Genomic DNA, 13,658 nt, shown 5'->3' on the forward strand with positions numbered 1-13,658 from the left:
AGAGAAAGAGAGAAGGAAACTAGCAAAGGTAGAAGGGGAGCAGGTGCTAGGCTAGGGTAGATGAGGACAGAGAAATAGATCTAGAAGGGTAAAAGATAGAAACTGAGGTGAGAAGCAGGAAGGGTACTGGGAAGGTAAATGATTAAAGTAGTGAAATAGTGAAGATATTAAAATCTCTCCCAGAAGAAACAAAATCCAGCTCAGAGATTTAAACCAAGTAAAGAGGAACAGAAAAGCATCTTAAAGGGGCTGGGAATGTGGCCTAGTGGCAAGAGTGCTTGCCTCGTATACATGAAGCCCTGGGTTTGATTCCTCAGCACCACATATATAGAAAAAGCCAGAAGTGGCACTGTGGCTCAAGTGGTAGAGTGCTAGCCTTGAGCAAAAAGAAGCCAGGGACAGTGCTCAAGCCCTGAGTCCAAGGCCTAGGACTGGCCAAAAAAAAGAAGAAGAAAAGCATCTTAAAGATTGAAAAGCCATCTGCAGATGCCAGTCTTGCTCTTTACCTAATGATGGGGGAAAGAACACTGAAGACAGGAGAGAAATGTTTAGCAGTGCTATAACTAGACACAAGAGAATAGTGGACACAAGACATTTGTTTATAAAGCAATGGAAAGTGTAAAAGAAGTGAGTAGAGAAATGGGAGTGGAGGGGAATAAAAGCACAGAACTTTCAGGTTAAGGAATTAGACTCATCGCTGTGCCCGCATATATTGTATATATTCCCACTGTAGAGGGAAGAGGGGTGCTTGGCCGGTGTTGCTATGGGAAGTGAAGTCCTAGCTTTTATACCATGACAGCCAAGCAATGCAGTAGTTCATTAATGAGGCCTATATTTTAATTCCACCTAGACAATAGTCATCAACAGCCCCTCCATTTAGGAAGCAATGGTTGATGGGCAAGAAGGGATATGGGTAGATTGTAAGACAGGGACAGAGGTCAAAGCTGAGGAGATACAATCCTGAAGATTCTGGAGTATGAAATAAAAAGGAACCTGCTCACTTGAAAACTTGTCTCCTGCTCAGCCTGTCACATAGAATGCTGGCACGTGTCAGCTGCTCTCATAGCAAGGCATCAGGTTCCAGGCAGCAAAAGGGAAGAAGAAAATAGTCTTTGTGGATTCCATCCACATTGAGCACAATAAGCTGAAGCTTTGGGTCATGAAAATTGGGTATTGCGCAGCAATGGTTGCTGGAATCCAGAGCTCAGGGTGTGGCCTCACCTCTGTCTTGTCTTCATCCTGGGTCTGTCTGTGAAGGAATAGACCATTATATGGCTCAGTAGGCAGCGGAGGTGTTCAGTCATCCAGTCAGTTAACAAGCATGTGAATGCGCACACGCGCGCATGCGCACCCATGTGACAGAACAAATGATTAAGATTCATTTCTTCCTTCAGTGGAGTCCAATCTACTTGAGGAAAGCACACAGTGGAAATGACTAGTGTTACTAGGAGGCAAATGGAAGTTAGTGTTATAATAGAAGGCCAATGAAAGAGAGAGGGGAGGGAGGGGGGAGGGAGAGAGAGAGAATCATAGGCTAAAAACATAAAGACACTTCAAAGTCCCTGACATTTTCAGCATTGGTATGATTATACTATATGATGCCTGGAAAAATATATGGGCAGTTGGAACTGGGAAGCAAGAAAAGATGAAGCAGAGATGCCCTTGAATGATCTGCTAAGGAATGAAGCCATTATACCACAAGTAAGTAAGGAGCCATCAAAGGGTTTTGAGGAAGAAAGAAATGTGGTTCAACAGGTGCATGAGGAAAAGGGCTCTGACCTATTCCAGCATCTCAGAATAGAGCATTCCTTCTTCCTGTACACCAAGAGGCCATCAGAAAGGACCAGATATCTTTTGTCACTCGAGCATTGAGGATAGGACAGGGGCAAGCACTGAAGCAAAGAGGAGAAATGACCAGTGTCCAAAGTAGGAAGAGAGCGAATCTGTGCAACCTCACTGAGACTAGTCACAAAGGTCAGAAAGTAGGAAGATGGAGCCAGAATACCAGTGCATGCTTCCAAATAGAAAGGAAAAAATAGTCTTCGCTGGGCACTGGTGGCTCACACCTATAATCCTAGCCATTCAGGAGGCTGAGATCTGAGGATCGAGGTTCAAGGCCAGCCCAGGCAGGAAAGTCTATGAGGCTATTATCTCCGGTTAACCACCAGAAAACCAGAAGGGGCACTGTGACACAAAATGGTGGAGCGGTAGCCTTGAGCTAAAGAGCTAAGGAACAGCACCCAGGCCCGGAGTTCAAGCCCCACAACTGACAGAAAAAAATTCTTCTCAACATGAAATGCCTTAACCATTAAGCAACAGCTCTCTGATTTTGGGTCCAGACATCTACTAAAAATCTTTCAGATAGTATCTAGCTGTATACTGGTGAGTCACACGTGTGATCCTAGCTATTCAAGAAGCTAAGGCCTGGAAGATCTTGCTATAAAGTCAGCATAGGCTGAAAGGTCTGAGACTTTTTGTGAACTAGCAAAAGAGCTAGGCTAGAAGTGTATCTCAAAAGGTAGAGCACCAGCCAGGAGCAAGCAAATTGAGCAAGAGTGCAGGGCCTTAAGTTGAAGCCCTAGTACTCACAAAACAAAACCACCTTTATTTTTCTTTTTTGTCAGGCATGGAGCTTGAACCCAGGGCCTGGGCAATGGCTTTGAGCTTTTGCACTCAAGGCTAGTGCTCTACCACTTAAGCCACAGTGCCATTTCCAGCTTTTTGTGAGTACCTTATTGGAGATAAAAGTCTCCTTAGATCTCAGATCCTCAGATCTCAGCCTCCTGAGTAGCTAGGATTACAGGCGTGAGCCATTGGTGCCTGGCACAAAAAATATTCTAATGAATATAGTCAACAGCTTCTTTTCCGAATTGCTCCATAACATTTGACCATGTTAACACCTCCTTTTTAAAAATGCTCACTTCCAAAATACAAACAATAACAATAACAATGAAAAGTTCAGTGAGCATTGGTAGCCCATGCCTATAATCCCAGCTACTCAGGCGGCTGAGATCTGAGGATCAAGGTTGAAAGCCAGCTTGGGCAGGAAAGTCTGTAACAGACTCTTGTCTCCAATTAATTACCAGAAAGCCAGGTGTGGAGCTGTCAAAGCTCAAGGAGAGTGCCCAAGCCCTGAGTTCAAGCCCTGGGACCAGCATACACACACACACACACACACACACACACACACACACACACACACACACTTCAATCAAACAGAAACCTCTCTTTTGTTGCCTTCTCTAAGCCAATTGGCTCTATCAATGCCCTTGGGCCTAACCAACTAGTGTTTGTCCCCAGCTTGCTCCTCTCCTTTCACTCCTCTCAGGTCCATCATTTCCATGGGAATGAGCTAAGCTCTGCAGTAGGAAGGGAAGGCTTGAATGGGCTGCTGCTTCTAGAGCTTTCCACAGCCTTGACTAAGTGGCATGAGAGTGTGGTGACACTCATAAGCAAAGTAGCCACAATGAAGATGAGAGTACTCATACTGCCCAGGCTTCCAGAATGGAGCTGTTCTGTTTGTAGCAATATGATTTGGCTTGTAATATATCCAATCCAGTACAATAAGTGGCCCATGTGATAATAAGATTATACAGTAAAATGATTTATTGTTTTCCAAAGGATTGGGTCATTTTGATTTATTTCATAATTGTTAGACACAATAGTGAAGCATAGTTAGTGGGCTGAAACCCCTTGAAGTAATTTTGTATTCGAAAACAAAGCAGTCTGAGCCCCAATTAGGGGCAATGAATATGGTGTTCTCCTCCTGACAAGGAAGTTGCAATGGAAGGCGCTGTCTTAAATCACTAGCCAGGAATTTCTGAGTCACAATATCCAGCATTCTAGTTAAAGAAGTCCAGGAGACTCAAATTACCTACCAGTGCTCCTAAGATCTTTCCACCCAAGCCTTGTGTGCTTTGAAGACGGAGGGTGCCTGATACACCAGAAGTGTTCTAGGAAGTCAATGATGAATTTACAGATTGTACATACCTACTCTACCCTCTAGGCTTGTATGGCTTAATATAAAATGGCATGCTTTTCTGCAGGGTGCTAGTGTCTTACGCCCACATCCCTAGCTCCTCATGAGGCTGATATGAAGATCGCAGTTTGAAGCCAGCCTGGGCAGGAAAGTCCATGAGACTTTTTTTTTTGGCCAGTCCTGTGGACTGGACTCAGGGCCTGAGCACTGTCCCTGGCTTCTTCCCGCTCAAGGCTAGCACTCTGCCACTTGAGCCACAGCGCCACTTCTGGCTGTTTTCTGTATATGTGGTGCTGAGGAATCGAACCCAGAGCCTCATGTATACGAAGCAGGCACTCTTGCCACTAGGCCATATTCCCAGCCCAGTCCATGAGACTTTTATCCCCAGTGAACCACCAGAAAACCGAAAGTGGCGCTGTGGCTCAAGTGGTAGAGTGCTAGCCTTGAGCAGAAAGAAGCCAGGGACAGTGCTCAGGCCCTGAGTGCTTTTCTTCTCCATCCCTGGAAAGATGCAAACCAAGGCACCATGTTGCCATATCCTCTGTAATGTAAACTAGAAGACTGAAATACACCCACTCAGAAACAGGCCGGCAGTGGTCAAGATGACACCTTATCTAATAGGGAAAATGTACTCTGCCTTTTCAATATCTCCATACTGTCACTAAGGATGATTGTAGGCTGGAATTAGCCATAAAAAAATAAAGTGGGCATCTCATTTCCCTGATTCTCTTCCAGGAGAGGCTGTTGGATCAGTCTCAGGTTTGACTCTCATTAAATGGGCAAGTTGGGCAGTCTACTTGTTTGGTAATAAGGTATATTGTGAAAGGAGTCTCATTAGATCAATTCAAACCTGAAGGCCTTGCTAGGTGCTGGTGGCTTGTAACTGTAACCTAAGGGGGCTGAGATCAGGATCATGGTATGAAGCCAGCCTAGACAGGAAAATCTGTGGCACATATATGTCCCAATTAACAACCAAAAAGCCAGTAGTAGAGCTATGGCTCCAGTAGTAGAGCACCAGCCTTGAGCAGAAGTGCTAAGGGACAGCACCCATGCCCTGAGTTCAAGTCCCAGGACTGGCACAAAACAAAAACAAAAAACTGGAGGTCTCAACTATACCTGTTCCCCTGTGTCTGACCTCTGAAGAAAAAAAAACTCTAGATTTTTAGGGGCTCTACCATCATTTGAAAGTGGCTTTTTTCGGTTGGCAATCCAAGTAGTCATATGTGACATTCACCAAGGAGGGGTATTAAAAGTGACAGGAAGAAGGCTTAAGATGAGGGGTAGACAAGGAAACCAAGAATGTGTTTGGGATTCAGAAGCAAATAGCAGAACCCAAGGGCTTCTGTGAGAATGGGCAGAGAGTGAGCAGTATTGCACTGAATGTTGTTTCCTTGGAGATTTCCCCTGTATTCCATCCTCTGGGGTATGTCAGGCAATGCCCTGACATCTCACATCTTCCAGTCTTAAGGGGCCAACTGTACACAGAAAATGTAAAACATGGAGATAGCAGTGTTGTTCTGTTGCTATATTGGGGCCAGATTGAAGCCATCTGCTCATACAAGCTTGGCAGGGAAGAAACCCCCGCTTGGCTGAGCAGTAGCATTCTCTCCCCTGGTATTTTGATGGCAACTCTTCTTTCAGGCTGCCCTGTGAAGTCTTCCTGTTAGTGTGGAGGAAGCCCCTATAGCAACTCATTGTTTTCCTTCATGCCTATGCTCTCCGAAGGGGGAACATTTGCTTACTATTACATGCACAAGACCCAAGTGCCTTTGAAAGGGGCCCAAGGCTGCTCTTACTGGCTGCCAGATCTGCCTCGGCTGCCTGTTCAAGTCTGCTCAATACACCCCATGTCTAGCAACTTCTTCCCCAAAACTTTGTGTGTGTACCAGCTTCGGTGGTTGTCATGATGCCAGACTTGAACAAAAACCCAAACAGACTAGCATGGATTTATCACCAGGATGTCTCATCCAAGATTAGAATGGTTCAAGGGAATAAAAGAGAATCCAGGATTTAATAGAAACAACCCAAGAGAAGCAACTGATTGACCCTACTTGCATATGGAGGTTGTGTTGGGGGCAGCCAGCTTGGAGGCGGCCATCTTGGTGTCTGCATGTAGAGGAATAATTACATCCTGCAACAGACTATACCCTATACTAGCTCCAGAGCCTTAAATCAAAGGGTACTAAATAACTAGAGGGAAACTTTTCAGTTCAGCATTCTGATTTAGAAAATGGGGCCATTGAAGCCCCAAGAAGGAAATGACAGGTGAAAGGTGAACTAGTTAGGCAGTGGTTGCTCCAGACATGGAACTAGGCTTTGTAATCCCCACCATTGCTGTGAACACCTTAAGGACTTTCCTAGCACACTTGGAGCAACCAAGGTTGGAGGAGTCTCCATTCTCTACTTTTCTGACTAGTGAAACTTGCTAACACATAACTCAACAGTGCAGATCCTAATCACTGGCTGGTATTTTTTTTTTTTTTTTGCCAGTCCTGGGGCTTGGACTCAAGGCCTGAGCACTGTCCCTGGCTTCTTTATTTGCTCAAGGCTAGTACTCTGCCACTTGAGCCACAGCGCCACTTCTGGCCGTTTTCTGTATATGTGGTGCTGGGGAATCGAACCCAGGGCCTCAGGTATACGAGGCAGGCACTCTTGCCACTAGGCCATATCCCCAGCTCCATGGCTGGTATTTTAAATGGATCATCTTATCAGTAACACAAAGGGACATGAAAGCAAATGAGAGTTACAGCTGAGTATATAATTAGTTCAGATTGTTGGATCTACCCTCTAGGCAGAAACAGATTACAAATAGGAACTGCTTTTTTGGATTTCACATGAAAATCTTACTCATTTGCAAGCTTCTCACTGATAATCAACTTCAAGAAACTGTGTGTGTGTGTGTCTGTGTGTGTGTGTGTGTGTGTGTGTGTGTGTGTTATGACATACACCTACAACAAGAACAGTATATTCTGGGAAAGAAAATCACTGATAAAATGATTTGAAAGAAAATAGTGATTCTCATAATAATACAACTGGTTGGTTCCAAACTCAAATCTATGATTTGGTATAAACTTCTTCATAGTCCTTCTTTCCTTCCCCTTCCTTTTTTCTTTCCTTTCTTTTCTTGGTTACTGACTTATCCTCATATCCTGTTCCCACGGGCTTCTAAGACAAGATGTCTGAGAAGTCACTTACCAATCATCTTTCTAGAGACACAAGTCAAGGCTGTATGGTTTCCTGAGTTGGCATCCTTCAATGGCTCCTCACTTCTCACCGTGGGGCATTCCTAATGCATCATGATATGCTCCTTTCTCCTTTACTGTGCATCACTAGCACATCCTCCCCCCTCCCCCCACATCCCCACCACCATGTCCATACACTCTGTACCCCCTGGCCCCGTGGGCGCTGCTTCCTCCTACTGAGTCCACCCTCTCTACATTCTCCAAGTCTTGGTGAGTTGGGCTCACGCTGAACCATCTGCCTGGAATAACCATAGAGTCAGTCCTACCATATTTTCATGATGGACATTGCATCTACCCCCTTCTCATTCCAAGAAATCTTCTGAGAAGCTTGCATTTGGGACTTTGATCTCTCTTCCCCCTACTCTCGAGGTATTTTGCTTATGCTTTTATTTGAGCCCAAATACCTCCTGGTTGGTTTGTTTATTGCCCTCCACTGAAGTGTAAGATTCCTTGGAGCAGATAATAATGCATTCTCCAGCCTCCTAGTCCAGTGCTGGGACATCACAGGCTAGTGTTGTTTATTGAATTCAGTGGGATTATATGTCCTCTGTCCAGGAATGTTCATATTTATCTTGGTCCAAAATCCTGTTTCCTCCATCTCTTACCATGCTGCTTTGTATTTATACTATCTTCTTCATCTCTAATCCTCGTGATGGTGGCCCAGACCCAGAGTGGGTTTTTGTAGGATTAGTGGCAATGTATACCAGCAGAGATAGGGCTATGGGATTCAGTGATAAGACTGAGCCATCCCTGAACTGAGAACCACAGCTTCAAGAGCACAAACAAGTAACATTCAGGAATATGTCTAGGGGCCCTTTGGCCCTTGACCTAAGGTTTGGGCCTAGATGGAGGCGGGGGTGGGGTGGGGGGGTGGAGGCTAATGGTTGCATTATCATCATTGGTTTCTTCAGGGAAATAGAACTGATCATGCCCATTTCAGACTCTTAGACACAAAGATCTTCCCAGTATTTCACAAAATTTTCACAAGCCGACCTAAATCAAGTAGGTGGTCAATTGTACATGACTTTTCTCATGCTTTTTGGGAGGCAAGCACTCTACCACTAGGCCATATTCCCAGCCCCTTCTATGCTTTGTGGAAGTTCTCTTTATTTTTTATTTTAGTCAGTCCTAGGACTTGAACTCAGGGCCTTGGTGCTGTCCCTGAGCTTTTATGCCCAAAGCTAGTGCTCTACCACTTTGAGCCACTGCTCTACTTCTGCTCTCCTATGGTTAACTGGAGATAAGGGTCTCATGGCCTTTCCTGCCAGGGCTGGGTTTGAACTGTGATCCTCAGAGTTCAGCCTCCTGAATAGTCAGGATTACAGGTGTGAGCTACCGGCACCCGGCTGGAAGTTCTGTTTAATGATATATAGCGGACAAATTGAATTTCTTTCAAGTAAGCATCTTAATTTCTAAAAGCTCTGCAGTCTTTTTGGTAATATAGACTTTTTCAAGAGGCAACATAGCTTCACAGAAGGCTTAAGATCTATCCACTCCTTACCAGAGGTGTCAATACAGACAAAATAACCTGAGCTTGCACTTTCTTGCCAGTACAATGGGAATTCTATAACCCCTACTTCACAATGCAGTGAAGAGGTGAAATTAAATGAGATAATGTGGAGAAATCCTATCGCACCACACCTGGCATTCAACGACGAATCAATCATTAGAGGTCATTATTTTCATTTCCAAGTTAAGATCCAAGAGAGAAAACTAAACTAAACTAAAATAAAATTAGAGGGGAGGGGCAAGTAAAAAGATGAGAAACAACTGCACTTAGCAGAATTCCTGCACTTGCCTTCACTGCTCCAGTAAATAAAGACTATTCCGTGGGAAATGGATTATTTGAAGAGGGAGAAACTGAGCAGGAGCTGAGTGGTAACATAAGAAGACGTTCTTTCATCTTGCTGTTCGGCAAGGGGCATCATCTAGAAAAGGCCTCTGAAAGCAAGGCTGAGAACACTATCATTCAGGTCAACCCTAAAAATACTCTTCTTAAGTGGAGAAGCTACTGTGACCCTAAGGCTGAGCTTTCAACACAGCCAGCCATGTGTGTTTTGCACTTCACTGAAACCTGATCGTGACCCAGGATTATGCCCCCCCTGCTCGCTCTCCTTCCTTTCCTTGCCCACTGACAGCTGACCCCAGCCGCCTTGCGGGCCCTGCATAGTTCACCTTTCAGGCAGAGACATCTGATTCCAACTAGAGCATTGCTCTTTGTTCTTTTTCTCTTTTTATTTGGTTAGTAGATCGGTGGCAAGGCAGCGAGGGAGGGGGAGGGGGAGCTAGACTGGGGCTTTGCTAAGTGACTTTTCTCTGGGTCAAAGAAATCCCTGGAAAACTTGAATTGCTATCAGGACTACTCAGAAAGCAAAGCGTTCTTCATTTTGAGAGGAGGAAAAGGTGATCGGATTCATATGCATGAAGTTAGGACCTCATTTCTTAGTGGCAAAGAAAAAGAATTCTAATGAGCTAGGTGCTGGTGGCTCAGTCCTGTCACGCTGGCTCCTCAGGAGGCTGAGATCTGAAGATCACAGCTCCAAGTCACCTTGGCCAACAAGGTCCATGACATTGTTATCTCTAATTAAGTCCCCCCCCATACAGAAAGATGAAAGCGGAGCTGTGGCTCAGGTGCTAGAGTGTTAGCCTTGAGCAAAAAAGTTCAAGGCTAGCACTCGGGGCCTGAATTCAAACTCCAGGACCAGGAAAAAATATATGCAAATTCAAGAAACAAGATATCATCTTAGGAGCTAAAGTAACACTTTCACTCGCCCTCCCCACCCCCTTTCCATTGGGGCATGATAATATTGGTTCTGTTGGGCTGGGAATATGGCCTAGTGGTACAGTGCTTGCCTAGCATGCATGAAGCCCTGGGTTCGATTCCTCAGCACCACACACACAGAAAAAGCCGGAAGTGGCACTGTGGCTCAAGTGGCAGAGTGCTAGCCTTGAGCAAAAAAAAAAAAAAAAGAAGCCAGGGACAGTGCTCAGGCCCTGAGTTCAAGACCCAGGACTGGCAAAAAAAATGCTCCTTTTGGAAAGTGGAATCACAATGTGAGAAATCATACCCACTGATTTGAGTCGCCTGCATGTATTTGCTGTGTGCCTAACCCATGCCAGCTATCGCTCAGCCTTGGGGGCCCTGGACTGCCTCCTGGACCAGCTTATTTTCTGCACTTGCTTCCTGAGTCTTTCATGCCTTGTAAGAGGAGCCCTTCCATCCCCTTCCTTCCTTCCCTCCGTAGAATCCCACTTATTTCCTCCGGGCCAGTTGCTGTGTAGCAGTGTCCCAGAGGCTGCTTTCCGGCTCCCTGGCCACAGGACAGTTGGCTGCCTAGTGATGTTGAGTCACCTCCTATCACCTTCACAAGATATTAAAATAGAAACATTGGCCAGAGAGCCTAGAAAAGCCAAGGGGGTAGATTCGATCTCTTAGGTCTGGAAAGGCAATTTTCAAAGAACTCATGCCCTCAGCCTAGGCCAACCGACTTTGAATTTTCTGACAAAACTGCTCTCTTCTTGTTTAGCTTTCCCTTGGTGGCGGTGGGACTTGGGTGTTAAGCAGCAAAATGTCCACACTTTTCAGAATCTGGACGATAGCTTATAGTTAGTCTTGGTTCACCTTCTTTCATTCCCAGGGGAGATAAACAGACCTTATTTTAAAAAGAAAGGAAGAAAGAAAAGAAGGAACTGCTGGGTGCTGGTGGCTTACACCTGTCATCCTAGCTACTCAGGAGGCGGAGATGTGAGGACGATTCGAAGCCAGCCTAGCAGGAAGTGGCGCTGTGGCTCAAGTGGTAGAGTGCTAGCCCTGGGCAAAAAGAACTCAGGAACACTGCCCAGGCCCTGAGTTCAAGCCCCAGGGCGGGCACAAACAAATGTAATCAGTTTTAGTACTGTTCAAGCCATGGAGCGTGACTGACAAAAGTTAATTCCAAAGTTGAACTAATAAGGTACTTTGGTAGGTAAATATATACAAATTGGGTTTTGTTTTTGTTTTGTTCATGTTTGTGGCAGTCATGGGTCTTGAATTCAAGATCTGGGTGCCGTCCTTGAGCTTTTTCTGGTCAAGGTAGCAGTCTACCATTTTGACCCACAGTGACACTTCCCATTTTCTGGTGGTTAACTGAAGATAAGAGTCTCATGGGGACTTTCCTGCCTGGGCTGGCTTTGAACTGTGATCCTGAGATCTCAGCCTCCTGAGTAGCTAGGATGGCAGGCATGAGCCACTGGCACCCAGCTTTACAAATAGCTTTTTATCTGCATAAAACAAAATATACATTGCTGAAGATGCACGGTGTTCATAAACCCCTTTGTAGCGCTTGCGCATGCGTGCGCCTCGGCCCGCGTTTCACGTCTCTCTCATCTCTTTTTGGCAGAACTGGCTTATGACCTGGATGTGGACGAAGCTCCTGGAAGCAAGCCACATGGGAACCAGGACAATGAGATCGCCTCTTCCCACAACGTGGGGAGCGCAGCGAGCCCCCTGCAGAGCCTGCCCAGGCTGGCCATCGCCGTGGCCTGCTTTTCCTTCCTGGTGCACTGACTCCCGGGCACCCGGCGCGCGTGCTGTGGGCAGCACCCCGTGGTCCTCCCCAGAGGGAACCACCTTTCTTTTTTTTCTATTTTTTTACTTATATACCTCCTCCAGCCATTAAGTAGAAGACTAACCCTGCGTTATGTTTTCGAACATGAAATGGGAGCTTTCTGAGGAAGGTCCATTTTAGTAGTCGTAGAGATGGTCTTTTTTGCAAAAAAGAAAAAGGAAAAAAAAAATCAAGTGGTGCCAAATTATTTTCTTATGTTTGGCTGCTAGAACATGGTTTCCATGTTTCGCTCTCTCCCTCTTTCTTTCTCTGCATGGATTTCTTTGAAAAAAAAAATAAAATAAATGTTCAAATAAAAAGGTCTGCTGTCTTCTTTACTTACTTGTTTTGTGTTGTGCTTTTCCTTCTTGTTGCCTGGCTTTCTTGTCACTGTAAATCTGTCACAACTCCCAAAGGGACTGGGCACCTGAGGTACACGTCTGTCATCCTACTCAGGAGGCTGAGATCTGAGGATCATGGTTCAAAGCCAGCCTTGTCAGAAAGGTTTCTGAGACTCCTCATCCATGAACCACCAAAAAGGTGAAAGTAGCACTGTGGCTCAAGTGGTAGACTGCCATCCTTGACCAAAAATGCTCAGGGAGCCAGGTGCCGTGGGTCACAACTTAATTATAGCTACTCAGTAGGCTGAGATCTGAGGATCATGGTTCAAAGCCAGCCCAAACACAAAAGTCCATAAGACTGTTGTCTCCAATAAATGACTTAGTAAAAGCCAGAAGTGATGCTGTGGCTTGAGTGGTAGCGAGCTAGCCTTGAATCCAAAGAAGCTCAGGGACAACACCTACACTCCCAGTTCAAGCCCCAGGACCAGTTTAAAAAAATATTTTTTAAAGAGCCCACTTTTATGGCTTGCTTGTAGCTTTCCATCTTTGAGTGAGTATTCCATAAGCTTTCTACAACTGAATTGTGTTGACAGCTGTTGATTAGCGCCTCCAGCGGGGACGTTGTTCCATCTTACTGGAAACTTGCAAGCCTCGTTCTCATTAAATGTCTACGTGGACAGCCACAGGTCCAACTTTCAGAGTTACATAACAGACACCCAATCCTTGGGCTGGATCACATGGCATTTTTTTTTCCATTTTTGTTTGATTACCTCCAAAAGCATAGGTCTCACTAGGTCTTGTTGCCATGTTGGATACCTCTCATTTTTCCACAAATTAAATTTGTCCAAAGGAAATAAGTTGTAAGCTATAGCTCAGGGAAATGATGCTGTGGCATAAAGTGGTAGAGTACTCACCTGAGCAAAGAAAAACCTCAGGGCCATGAGTTCGAGCCCCACGACTGACCACAAAAAAAAAGCTCAGGATGTTGAGCTCTTGCCTAGGAATATGAACACCAACTTGAAAGGAGCTCAACAAGGCAACGTTTCCTTCTGCTGAAGGGTTGTCTATCAGCAAAAAAAAGGGGCGGGGGCAAAAAAAGCAAGCACACACAGGGATCAGACTGCTCCCTTTTTATTATTATTATCTTTTGTTTTTGCCAGTCCTGGGGCTTGAACTCAGGGCCTGAGCACTGTCCCTGGCTTCTTCTTGCTCAAGGCTAGCACTCTGCCACTTGAGCCACAGCACCACTTCCGGCTTTTTCTATATATGTGGTGCTGAGGAATTGAACCCAGGGCTTCATGTATACAAGGCAAGCATTCTTGCCACTAGGTCATATTGCCAGCCTGGACTGCTCCCTTTGTATACCTAACCTAGCAGGTCCCACCCCTCTGCCTCCATTGGCAGAGGGCAAGGAACCACCTTAAATAAGACTGTCCTTTGGGGAAACAAAGGGGAAAAAAAGCAAAGCAAAGCAATCATTCTGTAGCTGTTCAGGGGAGGAAAAACCAAA

The 13,658-nt window shown here is 45.4% G+C and overlaps 1 protein-coding gene across 1 annotated transcript in view; it reads left to right on the plus strand.

The window, feature by feature from the left end:
- The window catches only part of Gpc3 (glypican 3), a 393,667-nt gene extending 381,681 nt beyond the window's left edge, over positions 1–11,986 (plus strand). The window contains exon 8 of the mRNA XM_048335774.1: positions 11,601–11,986. Coding sequence (XP_048191731.1) covers positions 11,601–11,767 — 167 coding nt within the window. The 3' untranslated portion in view covers positions 11,768–11,986. The remainder of the gene's footprint in view (positions 1–11,600) is intronic.
- The last annotated feature ends 1,672 nt before the right edge of the window (positions 11,987–13,658 follow it).

Source organism: Perognathus longimembris, chromosome 28 (assembly GCF_023159225.1).
Source record: "Perognathus longimembris pacificus isolate PPM17 chromosome 28, ASM2315922v1, whole genome shotgun sequence".
NCBI classification, from domain to species: domain Eukaryota; kingdom Metazoa; phylum Chordata; class Mammalia; order Rodentia; family Heteromyidae; genus Perognathus; species Perognathus longimembris.